The 13561-nt window shown below is 42.4% G+C and overlaps 1 protein-coding gene across 4 annotated transcripts in view; it reads left to right on the top strand.

The window, feature by feature from the left end:
- Positions 1-13561, top strand: part of speg (SPEG complex locus) — a 72088-nt gene that overhangs the window by 5927 nt on the left and 52600 nt on the right. Inside the window, exon 1 of one of the 4 annotated variants that reach the window (XM_023964876.1) lies at positions 4904-5098. The exons of 2 other annotated variants lie outside the window; for them this stretch is intronic. In XM_023964876.1, the coding sequence (XP_023820644.1) occupies positions 5011-5098 (88 nt within the window). In that variant the 5' untranslated portion in view covers positions 4904-5010. Of the gene's footprint in view, positions 1-4903; positions 5099-13091; positions 13255-13561 lie in introns of those variants that run through there. One more of the 4 variants, XM_023964894.1, reaches the window with a different exon arrangement.

The raw sequence follows: 13561 nt of genomic DNA, 5'->3' as shown, positions 1-13561 counted from the left end.
CTCTTGAGTAAAAGTAGTCTTTTTCTAATATTTTCATTTAAATATGCCGATTCAGGTTTCCTGATGGAACATTCTGGCTCCAGGCGGAGATAGAGAGAAGACAAGATTTGTGAGCTTGACACTGGCTGATTGAACAAGAAAGTGAAATCACAAATAAGCTGTCAAATCAAATTAGCCTGTAAAAGAAATTGCTGCTGTTGCAGCTCTCTGGCACTTCCAGATTTAGAGCCTGCTGGTGACAGTTTTTTTTTTTTCCTCAGCGTGTGAAACATCAAAGCTGTTCTGGATAAGCTCTGTAATTTAATCAGTCCTATCTTTTCAAGCTGATTGGGTTTGATTTCCTGCGGACTATTGAGATTGTTTTTGCCTGTTTTTCTTTAGTTCAGCAGAACAACTCGACTGCAGGTAGTCATAAGATAACTAGGCATATTTTCAAGAAAAAGAACCCGTCTCCATAGCTACAAAAGCAGCATAAAAGGAGGTACTTAATATGACTTCTTTTCCTTCTGTGCTCCAACATCTTTCAGGAGGATGAGTGTGGATTTTATAATTTCAGCATCTCATCTCCATCTGAGCTGAAGATGGCTGTTGGGTTGTGCTCTATAAACCAAAAACCAATGATAAATTACAGGCCAAAAATGTAATTATTTAGACTACGCTAGGAAAAAGTATAGGCTCTTAAAAATGTACTGCAAATCCATGCTGGTCATGCTGCGGGTTCTTGGGTTGTCCAGGTCCACGGAGGGTAGTAGACAGGAATGGCCACATCTTACGAGGACCACAAGTGTGTTTTCTTCAGGCTCGTACCACCCTAGAAGACTGTATGATTGTCGTGCGTGTGGTAATTGTCTCGTAAAGTTTAGTAAGGAAAATGCAAGTTACACGTGTGGGTGATGTTGTCGCACAATACCTGTAACCCTTGCGCCATCCTAAGCACTTTAACGTTGGGAGTTGGGTCATCTAGACCCACTAGACAGCGCTCTGAACCTTTTTTCTTCAATGATTTGTGAACCTCACTGGTGTCCATGGATTACATGAAATCTTTCCACCTTTATCCACCTTGTGCTATCTTAGATGATAGCACAAGGGTTAAGCCGCACTTTAGTCATTAGTGAGGTGTACTGGTCCCTTACTGACCATGTGCAAGTGCTGCTCGCCTGGGGTGTGCTGGTACGCGAGTACGCCAAATGCAGGTTCTTGAACATGCGTTTGGCCCATGGTGTTCACACTGGCCAAGCAGGGAGGGGCTTCTTTTTCTGTGCCTTCTTTTTATTAGCACCTACAGTTGTAAGAGGTTTGGTCAAATGTGGATGTGGTGTAAATCACATACATCTTGCTCTGGGCTTTTTCTCTTTCATAGATCCATTCTGATGTATGAAAGACTTGGTGTCAGTTTTCCGTCAAGGAACAAACTAAACATTTTTAACTGTTATTAATTTTTAAACAGTTGGCACTTCCATGAATTACAGTGAACAGCATTCATATTTCACTACTAAAACGGAGTCCCTTTTTGGTCAAAGTTCGACCTGGTTTCACTGGCAATGGCCGTGTGTTTTGTACATAAAATACGAAAATGGTGCTTAAAACGGGCATAGCTACGCATAAAATTTAAACCACAATAACAGGAGCTTGGTGGGTTCAAAAGATTTGATGGCTTTATGCTACCGACTCTTTATCCGTTAACGCAAATAACAAATTCCAGTGGATCCTAAAGCAGAGAAAAGCAGAGGCTTTGTGGTGTAATGCAACATTTTACATTAGTAAAGCGGTGGAAGCCAACATGAAAAGCCGCTTTTATCCAAAAACAGAATTAGCTGATTTACGTTGTTGCGTAAGTGTTTAACTACTGTAAAGTGTTGCATATCATCCTCAAGCTGCTTTTCCCCGCTTCAGAATCTGCTGAAGTTACATTAATTGCATGAGTGGTTGGAGAGCTATTCTAGTCCAAAGAATGTAAACATTGGAGCTAAAGCTTTGGTGTTAAAGGTTTAAACCAGGGCCTCATGGGAGCGGTGTCCTACATGTTTTCCAACCAAGATGCTATGGAAGCTCCATATTGGCTAAACACACCTGATCCAGGTATTAGCAGCAGATAAGGCTGGGTTTCTAGAAAACCAGCAGGAAGCCGGGCATTGAGGCCTGGATTTGCCCACCCCTGGTTTAAATGAACCCTATAAGAACAAATATTCTCCAAGCCTAAAATTCCGTCTATTTACAATCAGCAACCACAACTTATTATCTGGCATACCCTTCTGACTGTGATGCTAGCTTTCCATTGGAAACACAGTGCCAATCCAGTTTGCATGATATTTTTTACCTTTTGAAAGTGAACCAAAAGATCTGATATGATGTTTTACGTGAACATTGAACAAAGCAGCCAGAAATACCCTTTAGCACCAAGTGGACCAATCAGAGTTGCCTGAGTTGACTTGGTGGCTTTGAGGGCTGGATTCTCACCTGAAGCTCACGTTTTTGCATTTGTGATGTCTGCTAGTACCATCTCATTGTACTTTAGGAAACACTTGATCACTTCCAATGTGTGCAAAAGATTGGTGTCTGCTCTCGCACAGTGCCAACCATGGCACTCTGATGCAACATTCACACCACCCTCAACAACGCGGTTTAACCCTTGTGCTTATCCAAGGCACTTTAATGTTGGGAGTTGGGTCATCTAGACCCACTAGACAGTGCGGCTGAACCTTTTTTCTTCAATGACTTGTGAACTTCAATGGTGTCCATGGATTACATGAAATCTTCTCACCTTTATCCACCTTTGTCATGGTAGGGAGAACACGTCAATGTAAGGGTGGGGTCATCTAAGATAGCAAAGGGGTTAAAGCAACCACCCATTTTCAATGAAAAGTCTATGTAAACGTGCGTATAGATGCGTTTTGGGTTCCTGCTTTCAAAACTCTCTGGTTCATGCGTCGCTACAAAAGTTTCTACAACCGATATCGGGCTCTACGCACAAAACACGCGTCCATTGAATGCATATTGAAAGTTAAACCATTCAAACTTTGACCTATCAATGACTCGATTAGTGACTCATGGATGGCGTCCCTTGTTCTTTACCCAAGTGCCAACATTGAAAATAATTGCAGTTTGTGCCCGGCCACAAATTTATGACAACAAGTCTTTCATATATCATAATAAAGCTGTGAAAGAAAAAGGCTGGAGTCAGTTTTGCATCGCTTCGACTTTTCGCACCAAGCCTCTTCCAACTGTAGGTGGCGGACATGCGCGAGTAAACAGTAGAAAAAGAAAAGAGAAGGAGAATCTCCCTCCTGCCTCACCAGTGGGCATGTCTTTTTTTTTTTAGAAGTCATTGTTTCTAGCTTTTTCTGGATATATTTCTCACTCAAATTTGCATTTAAAAGCCTCACAAACTCTGACATAGCCTTGATTGTATACATGACAGACTTCTATCAAAACTAAGCACACATTTCCTGTATCTCGCTGAAAGTCTGTTTATTTTTGGCTCCAGGTGTTTTCCTTTCTCCCTGACTTCTGTCTCTTTGTGCTTCTCTGCCTTTTCACCCCTCGTGGTTATTTATGGCTTCGGTATGTGCCGTGCTGGCTCTCAAGTGCTCGTGCTCCTGGTGACGTGTGGATACCCCCCCACCCTTCTCAAATTGCACCAGCAGACATCACAGATAATTATAGCATCGCCACCGTCAAGACGCGGCGCTGTCACACTCAATCAGTGTGACGGAGATAATGAAAAAAAAAAAAGGCAGAATGGAACTGGGTATGTGCATTCTGGTTGGTTGACATGCTGGGGTTGTGTGTACAGGTGGGGTAATGGGGCTCCTCTGTCTACATTTTGGAGTTGTGAGTCACAAAAGCGAGGTCTGTTGCTTTAAACGAGGGATCAACGGGAAAGCAGAGCGTTGCTGAGTCACGAGTACAGATTATAAATTATTTCACATTAATGCAAACAGACTCTGCTCAATCCCTTAGGATTATTAACCTGTTTGACTCATGCAAGTGGGATGATTACTTTCATTGAAATGACATATTTCTCACCAATTCACAGGATTGGATTTCCAATTACCGTCTTTTTAAAAAGAAAAAAAAAACAGATTAATATCTTACAGCCAATTTTGAACCATGTGAACATTTGCATAAAACAACCCCATATCTGTAATATGGGGTATATCTTTTGGAAGAATTGCCTTCATGCTGCAGGTAGAAATCCCATTGACATGGAAGCGAATGTATTTTTCCCAATAGATTCCCAGGTGACAGAAGACGGGAATCCATTTCGGAGACGAGATTGGAGCGGTTTGCTCGCGGATTTGCATTTGATTTGGTTTAACCCGACCTTGATGTGTCTGCAAATATTGAAAGTAAATGAAAGCAATTCGTCCTGCAGCATTATATCCCTTCACCTTGCCTCCCATCAGGCTTTGCTTCTTTGCACCGGCTCGCTCTTGAACTTGACACTCGGATCTATTTAAGATGAGTTTTAAAACAGATGTGTGAATTCTTGAGACGTCGCATGAAAGAGGTTGTTGGCGTGAATCTGTGACGTGAAAAGTAAGAAACAGTTCCGTGACCTTTCATCATCATTTTCTGGTTGAAAAAGGCTCCTCTGTCCCCCCTTTTTTTGGTTTCTTGTCTGAAATGGATCCTTCTATCTTCTGGAATTGTCCAGTTTGTTCTAAAATATTTCTCCTGTATGGGAGTTTCAGCACTGCCTGTAGAAATGACACCAGAGAGGACAGTGTAAGGTCACTTCTATGTGTCTAATCTCCCGCTTTAACTGGGTGATGGAGGGGGCTGGCCGTCCAAAAGGGGGTGCAAGGGGGAAAGCACAACTGGAGGGGTTGTTTTGGACTGGAAATAGACCTCTGAGGTTGGTGGTATAGGTTTAGAACAAGGATGGGTTGAAGATGTCTGCTGTAAGTTCTGCCGTTTGGCATAAGGCCTTTGCGTGGAAATTCGTTATGGGCAAGGGTGACCATTTGGATGCTCTTTAAAGGGATTGTTTAAAGGACGACAAGAGTTATGTCGCGGAAGGAGCTTCTCGATGCACGGAAGTCTTTGAGGAGTGTTAGGAAAGGAGTGGGAGGGCCAAAAAGCAAGAAACAGAGAGGTGAGCGGGGAATGGAAGGAGTTCTTTTGGAATAAATGTTTCCTGGCATTGTTACCTGTTGTAGGCTAGTGCATCTAAACTCTATTTAACAACGGAGCTTTAGCTCCAATGTTTACATTCCTTCAAACTACCCTAACTCTTCAACTGTTTACGCAAATAACAGAATTCCCGCGGATTCTGAAGCAGAGAAAATCAGTCTTCGCAGTCGTGAAGTGTTTTTACAATCAATGTTAATCCTTGTGGGTCTTTAACCCTTGTGCTATCTTAGATGACCCCACCCTTACATTGACGTGTTATTCCTACCATGACAAAGGTGGATAAAGTTAGAAAGATTTCATGTAATCCATGGACTAGATGGATTACATCTAGATGACCCAACTTCCAACGTTAAAGTGCCTAGGATAGCAAAAGGGTTACGCAAGACCCTTTGTGCTGCTGCCTATCAGAGTCTCCCTATGCCTTGAAAATACAGATTTGTGTCAGGAAGGGCATCCGGCGTAGGAATTCTCTACCGTACCACTTATGTAAATCGGTGAAAGCTGATCCGTTGTGGCAACCCCGAACGGGTAAAGCCCAAATTTGATCAACAAAAAACAGCGGATTGTATTGCTGATATGCAACACTTTACCCTGGAGAAGTGTCTACACTATCAATACAAATCAGCTGATATGATCTGTCGCAGAAGAAAAGCCATTGGAATTACATTCATTGCGTAAACGATCGACGAGTTACGGAATGTCAAAATGCATGTTATTTATGTGTCATTGGTGACATCTCAAGTGTATAAGAGTGGAGGTTAAGTTGGGAGTTGGGTCATCTAGACCCACTAGACAGTGCGGCTGAACCTTTTTTCTTCAATGATTTGTGATCTTCACTGGTGTCCATGGATTACATGAAATCTTTCCACCTTTATCCACCTTTGTCATGGTAGGGAGAACACGTCAATGTAAGGGTGGGGTCATCTAAGACAGCACAAGGGTTAAGGCCATATATCTTTTTCTTTTTTATTTATTAAAACGCAGTACAGCTCTTTTCATTTTATACCCACCCAGATTTCCCTTACTGTCAGCTGCCAGAGCAGCAATAATCTATAGCTGCGTGATGATTTAGCATTCTGTAGACTTTATGTTTGAGTGGATTAAGCTTGCAGTACAATTAATTAGGTTCTGTATCAACGCGAGGCAGCTGAGGCAACATAGGAGGCCGGAGCTGCCGCTCCAATGTTTGTGTTCCGTGCTGCCAGCACACAGCCATTTACAGGAACCCCTCAGGGATTCGGTCCGGCTTAGGTGGTAGGATCCTATTACAGTGGGACTGCTGGTCCTTTTTCCAAAACCTGCCCCACGATCGGCTCTATTGGTAATAGCGTTTGCAGGCAGAAAAGTCTTAAAAATAATAAGATGAAAACTGTGCTTTTATTGTTTTTAACATGTTCTAGTGGCATTTATCTGATGATAGAGGACAACATTTAGCTTAAAATTTCATTTCTTTGTTCAAATCTTTGTGACGCAGGAGCAAACGACAAAATTCAGTTGGAAAAAGATTGTAGTTGGGGTGTAGAAAAAAACACAAGCTCTCTGTGCCGCTTCATTCTAAAGCATCCATTGCAGACATACAAATCAATGCACGTCTTCATTTTCCTTGTGCAAGCTGGCTCTGAAGTGCACGGCTGGATTCCTCCAAAGTTGTGTAAGCTAGGACCATGTAAACAGAGAGGTCAGTCATGGGTGACAGAAAATGGGCGGGGTTGCTCCGTGCAGACAGTCCCGTCCACAACTCAGAGGTAAATTTCTAATAAACTCCTGCCCCCTTGCAGAAATTGTCCTAAATAAATAACAGGTTTTTTTGGATTTTGCCAAAAAAAATGGCATAATCATAATTAAAAGACCACTGGGAACTCTTTGAAAATAACCCAAAAATTATCCAATCGGGTCTTTAAATCTATCACTTTCTACCGAAGGTACATTTTAATTATGCCAAAAATATATCTTTCTGTAACCCTAGTGCTATCCTAGGCACTTGCCTGCTCTCACACAGTGCCATCCATGGCACTCTGATGCAACATTCACACCACCCTCACAACGCGGTTTAACCCTTGTGCTATCCAAGGCACTCTAACGTTGGGAGCTGGGTCATCTAGACCCACCAGACAGTGCGCTGAACCTGTTTTCTTCAATGATTTGTGAGCCTCACTGGTGTCCATGGATTACATGAAATCTTTCCACCTTTATCCACCTTTGTCATGGTAGGGAGAACACGTCAATGTAAGGGTGGGGTCATCTAAGATAGCACAAGGGTTAAATACCCTACCGTGAATTAGTATTTAATATGTTTGGAACCACCCTTTTCTTTCTTTAAAAAAAAGAAAGGGTTTGATTTTTGCAAAAGTACAATTGCTTTAAGAAAATAGTCATTTCTTCTTCAGCAAATCTGGTATTGGTCGGTGAGATGCAATCGCTTGGTTTCATCCTTCTCCTTCCTGCATGTCCATTCTTCTTTCTTCTCTCCGACCAACCAGCATGGTTCTGCATAATGTAGCCACAATGGGGCCCCAAAGTCTTGGTCTCCCTGTGCTGGTCCCCAGCCTGGATAAAATACAGGTTGTGTCAAGAAGGGCATCATCGGCATAAAAAAACTTTACCAAACCACCTGTGCGAATTGGTGAAAGTTGATTTGGTGGAGTGACCCCTCCAAGCGTGTTGGAGCAGAGTCGTCGGTGGTGTTCTTTCTGCAACACAAACATTGATACATCAACACCACAAAATTGCATTTTGACAAAAAAGTAAAGTGAGTTTAAAAGATTTAGGACTGGAAGATTTTTCTAAACTGTGGATATCATCTTTTACCTTTATGGTAGAATTTTCCCCTCACAGATTGACATCAGGAGCACATAATGACTGTTGTCCTAAATTTAACTGAAGGTCATTCCGAAACATTGAGGATTGCTTTCCAATAGAATTTACCGCTTATCGAAATGTGAAGTCGTCAGTGCAGTGTTCTCTCGTTTATCGTGTGGGTTACGTTCTAAAAATAAAATAAAAATAGGTGAAATCCGCTAGGTGGGATTGCAGATGTCTTCAAATATGATATAATATAATAAGATTAGATTTGTTTGTGCTTTTCCAGACGCTCAAAGTGCTTGCAATGTGTCCTTTATTCATTCAGTCTTCATTCATACTTGGTGTTTGTAGAGTCATGGCTACCAGTTCGTAGCTACGGTCCCTCTGACCATCACCCGGATCATTCATGCACATTCATGCTGGTGCGCAGTAGCGTTGGGGTGCCTCACTGGGTGGTGTTAACTGCTCCCTGGTTTCCTGCATGTCAGTCCTTCACCTTACCAACCGAGCTACCCAGCCGCCTGGAGACTTCAGGCTGAAGTCTCAGCCTTGTGTTCAGCCGGAACACAATGAATTTGTTAAAAGAAAAAACATGCAAAATTGCACCTAAAAAATGCATAAAACAGTAAGGCCATAAAAGACAAACCAATATATAACGAGGGAACACTGTACACTTTATCGTTATCACGAAATAAAGCTGTGCAATGCGCATATCACAAAAGTCGGCGAAAATTGAAATAAATGGTAAAACTTAAACGTGCTAAAACAATCGTATGACAGCTTGAATTATTTAACGAATCATCTCCTACAGATGAGGGTCATCTGGAGTATAGTTTAAGGTATGCTGACTCTTATTTAAATTAAACTGTTGCAGGGAAATGGAAATGATGTTTTTGGTTTTTTTGTTATTTCTTCCTGTACCGCAAGTTATATCGTCATGGCAAAGGTAATCATTAGTCTCACAAGTGGTGAGTTTTCCTCATATCGTGCAGCCCTGCTGTATACCATACCTCGTGGGTATGGATTAATAGGAAATCCATTTGTTTCCGTTTTTTGAAGAGATTTCCATGCTATGGTTAAAGGCATTAACCTCTGAATCCCAATCACAAAGCAAAAAAAAACAAATAAATGTCAACAAATAAATGTGGATGGAGTCTTCCATTAGTTTTGCAATTTGTCGTCCAAAACTGCATCTTTGTAATTGATTGTAATTGTCATAAGGCTTATACAAAAATACATTATAAAAATGTTTAAATTGGAACCATTGTTTCTTTTTTTATTTTTTATTTTTTTATTTGGTGCGTTCATGAAATATACGACCAGACCAGACTTAATGGAAACAGGAGGAGTGCGTGACGTAACAGCAACAGTGTGTTCTCTGATCGACTGATTGGAAGAAAAACGTGTCATGTAAACACGTCATTTGGAATACTCTTCCCCGATCAGACTCGTTCGGATCAAAATTTCTTTCCGATCGAGATAGGTGGGTTATGCCGATTGTTTATCCGATTGTGTTGCATGTAAACAGTTCATTCCGATCGTGGGTCACTACTGCTCTGGTTTTAGTCACGCATAGACCGTGCTCCAGAGAAAGCTTTGGAGCTCAAACAGAACCGACCGGCTGCTCCGCGCGAGTGAATCGTGTCTCTGACCAGAGCAGCCGGACTTATAGCTTTGTGTTTGCGGACAGGGCGGTGGTGCTTTGTTAAGTGTGCGCTCCGAGGGGGAGGCTTCCGACCCGCCGCTCTGGGTTAGCGGCTGCCGGACTCAGGAGAACGGTGTGTCCGGGCAGAGCTCGGGCCGCCAGCTCACACACAGCGGCTTTGGGGCGGTGTGTGAGCTTTTCAAAGCAGAAGTGTCGCTCAGTCCTTAGAAACCGTTCAGACAATCACGTGGATTTGTGTTTCCAGTCGTGTCCCGACAAAATAAAGGCTGATGTTATTCCCACATATTTACGTGCAGCCAACATGCAGATTGCAGCATTTCCCGCGTGGATTTTCTGTTCATCAAAGGCTAAATCTTTGTGATTGTCATAAGGTTTATACAAAAATACAATACAAAAATGTTTAAATTGGAACCATTGTTTCTTTTTTTGTTTTTTTTATTGGTGCGTTCATGAAATATACGACCAGACCAGACTTAATGGAAACAGGAGGAGTGCGTGACGTAACAGCAACAGTTCTCTGTTTTTAAGGGATATCATGCCAGACTGTGCTGATAAAGCTGTGCTCCTGGAAGGCATCCATCACGGCCGCTCCACAGAAAGCAGCCGCTGTCACAAAATCAATGGGTTTCCGCAAAGTCCGCTTGCTCCCTTGTTGTTTTAAGCTAATGAAACCAGGGCATGTTCCAAATTGCACCTGTCCGATTTAACCTGTTCAGAGCCTCTTTCTAGGTCAAGATGTTCATTTCTGTCTCAGAATTTGTTTGATGTTGCAGAACACAAATTTTGCATTGGAACATTTTTTTTTTTTTTTTGCACGGCTCTGTTATAAGACTTCAAAGAACCATAATGAGGTTCGAGCGGTGCATTAGAAAGCACAGCCGCCTGAGCCACAAAACAGATTCGGAGACGATAAATGACACGCACCGGCAAAATCAAATCATCTTTGCTTAATGGCAGGCGTTCTGTGATACCCCAGCCAGAAACTGGCTAAAGCTGGTTCGCCGTGGCTTTTTGCGAGTGAGAAAAAAGGAAAAATAAATAAATAAGCTTTTTGACTGCTGCGTGCAAGAAGCCTCATAATGTGACTTTCCATCGGATGATGTTTGTGGAATCTTGTGCCACGATGGGCTTATTGATCCAGGGGGGCGTTTGAACTGTTACTTGGGGGTGTATCCCATATCACGCATAAAGCATCAGTATTGATCGCTTCACTTTCAGCCTGGACCGACTGCTTCTCTCCAGTGGTGGATGGAGGCGGGAGAGTGAGGCAGGTGGGGGTGAAAAGAGGTTCTTTAAAAATAACATTTGGAGACAGCATTTCACTGAAAGAAGCGACAATTCAAGGAGAAGATCTACTACGAAGACTTTTTTATTTTTTTTAAAAGGAAAAAGGCTTGTCTTATTGCCTGGTGATGATGATGGTCTAGAAAACTAATGACCACCATCGAAATGCACATTCTCTGAGCAGCTCTTGATTCACGGCAAGAGTAAATCTCACATTGATTCGGTGTTTACAAGGCCATAAACAGAAACTGGCCCTGGCTTTACAAGACTAGAAAAAACTCTGTTCAGCAAAGCTACTCAGCAGACAAGTGTAGAGAAGTTTCAATTATGAGTGGAGAGAACAAATCTGTGTTATTTTAGGGTAATATATTGGAAGTTGCGGATCAAATCTGGAAAGGAGGACAATAAAAGGAGTCCCTTTTATCTAAGGTCTCTTCTGATCCAGTATACCAAATCTTTAACCCTTGTGCTATCCAAGGCACTTTAACGTTGGGAGTTGGGTCATCTAGACCCCACAAGACAGTGCGCTGAACCTTTTTTTCTTTAATGATTTGTGATCTTCACTGGTGTCCATGGATTACATGAAATCCTCTTCACCATTATGGTGGTAGGGATAACACGTCAGTGTAAGGATCGGGTCATTTTGACCCCACAAGATAGCCCAAGGGTTAAAGGATGGAGAAGCAAATATTCAAATTAAAAGAGAATGCTTGTTTAAAGACCATCGCCCACCTAAAGGCCGTGTCACACAGCCACTATGTACAGTCAGGCAGTCAAGCTTTAGACAGGCCAAACTGGTGTTCATATAAAATTGCTCCCATCTGCCACCAGCCTCCAGTGGCCGTTTGTGGAACTGCAGCTTTTATTTTTTTTTGTTTTCCATCAAGATTGTGAAATGAAAAGGTGCCCCATGATTATCTTTGTTTATTAAAACTACTTTATTGTGATCACTGTATGTGAATCAGCCAGTAAAACAAGCATTTAAAAAAAAGAAAAAAATACAGAAAAAAATAACTAATACAATTATTGCAACAACTTTTGTCCAACATGTGATCTAAGAGCTAAAATTGATAGAGGGATCAAATGTTTTTTTCCCCATGTTTGCAATTAAAGCACATGTATGTCACTTCAAAGTTAAAGCAGCATTTGTTCGTCTTTCTCTAGATTTCCTTTTCTCATCGGCCGTATCGATTTCCTGCTGGTTTAAGACATTAGCTGTGTTTACATGGACAAAAGTTTTTGGAAAGAACGCCTGATCGAAAGAAAAACGCGTCATGTAAACACGTCATTTGGAATACTCTGCCCCGATCAGACTCGTTCGAATCAAAATTTCTTTCCGATCGAGATAGGTGGGTTGTGCCGATTGTTTATCCGATCGTGTTGCATGTAGTTTATTCCGATTGTGGGTCACTACTGCTCTGGTTTTAGTCACGCATAAACCGTGCTCCAGAGAAAGCTTTGAAGCTCAAACAGAACCGACCGGCTGCTCCGCGCGAGTGTACCGTGTCTCTGAGGAGAGCAGCCGGACTTATAGCTTTGTTTTTCCGGACAGGGCGGTGGTGCTTTGTTAAGTGTGCGCTCCGAGGGGGAGGCTTCCGACCCGCCTTTTTGGGTTAGCGGCTGCCGGACTCAGGAGAACTGTGTGTCCTGGCAGAGCTCGGGCTGCCAGCTCACAAACAGCGGCTTTGGGGCGGTGTGTGAGCTTTTCAAAGCAGAAATGTCGCTCAGTCCTTAGAAACTGTTCAAACAATCACGTAGATTTGTGTTTCCAGTCGTGTCCCGTCAAAGTTTAGGCTGACGTTAAGTGCAGCCAAGATGCAGATTGCAGCATTTCCCACGTGGATTTTCTGTTCATCAAAGGCTAAATGTTGTTAGCGCGTGTTAGCCCACTCCTAACCCTTTTTCCAGCTCCGTTCTTCCACAAACAAAAGCACAGACCACACAGGTTAAAAATAAAATAATAAGCCAACAGGCGTTTTATAATATTCATAACAGTAATAAAAGCATGTTTAGAAGATCTTTTCGTATATTACCGAGCTGCTGCATAAATGTATATGGCAGCTCAGTTTGTTTACAACAGGACTCATTTCCTCTTCTGGTATTTTCAACACTACTGCGCATGCCCAAATGATTCATTCCGACCGAAAGTGTGACCATGTTAACGTTCGTTCTAATCGGAAAAAGTTTTTCTGGGCCCATGTACATGGTTGAATTCTAATCCGACCATTGATCCGATCAAGATATATTGCGCATGTACCCGCGGCTATAGTCGCATGCACAGCTCAACCCCCGTACAGGTGCTGGTGAGGTTTCTAGTTGTCCAGGCCCGTGGAGGATCATAGATACAGGCGTGCAAGGGAGCACAGGTGCGTCCTTTTTGAGGCTTGTACCATTGAAAACGGAATGTACGATTGGCATAGATGTGGTAAATGTGCTGTGAAATATTCATAAGGCCACATTTTTGAGTGATAGTGTTGTACAGTGTAACGCATTAGTCAGAAGTGTCCTTATGGCTTGGTATGGGTTGTTTGCAAGCAAAAACACGGGTTAGCCTGTTCAGAGCATGCTAGCAGCACGCAGCTGTTATGTGAACAGCTCTTACGGGGAGCCGAAGAATGAAAAATCATAGAAAAAAACTGTAGAAGAGAATGTGTCGGAACATTACAGTCATCG

Source organism: Oryzias latipes, chromosome 2, assembly GCF_002234675.1.
Source record: "Oryzias latipes chromosome 2, ASM223467v1".
NCBI lineage: Eukaryota > Metazoa > Chordata > Actinopteri > Beloniformes > Adrianichthyidae > Oryzias > Oryzias latipes.
This window is presented reverse-complemented; position numbering and strand designations above follow the sequence as displayed.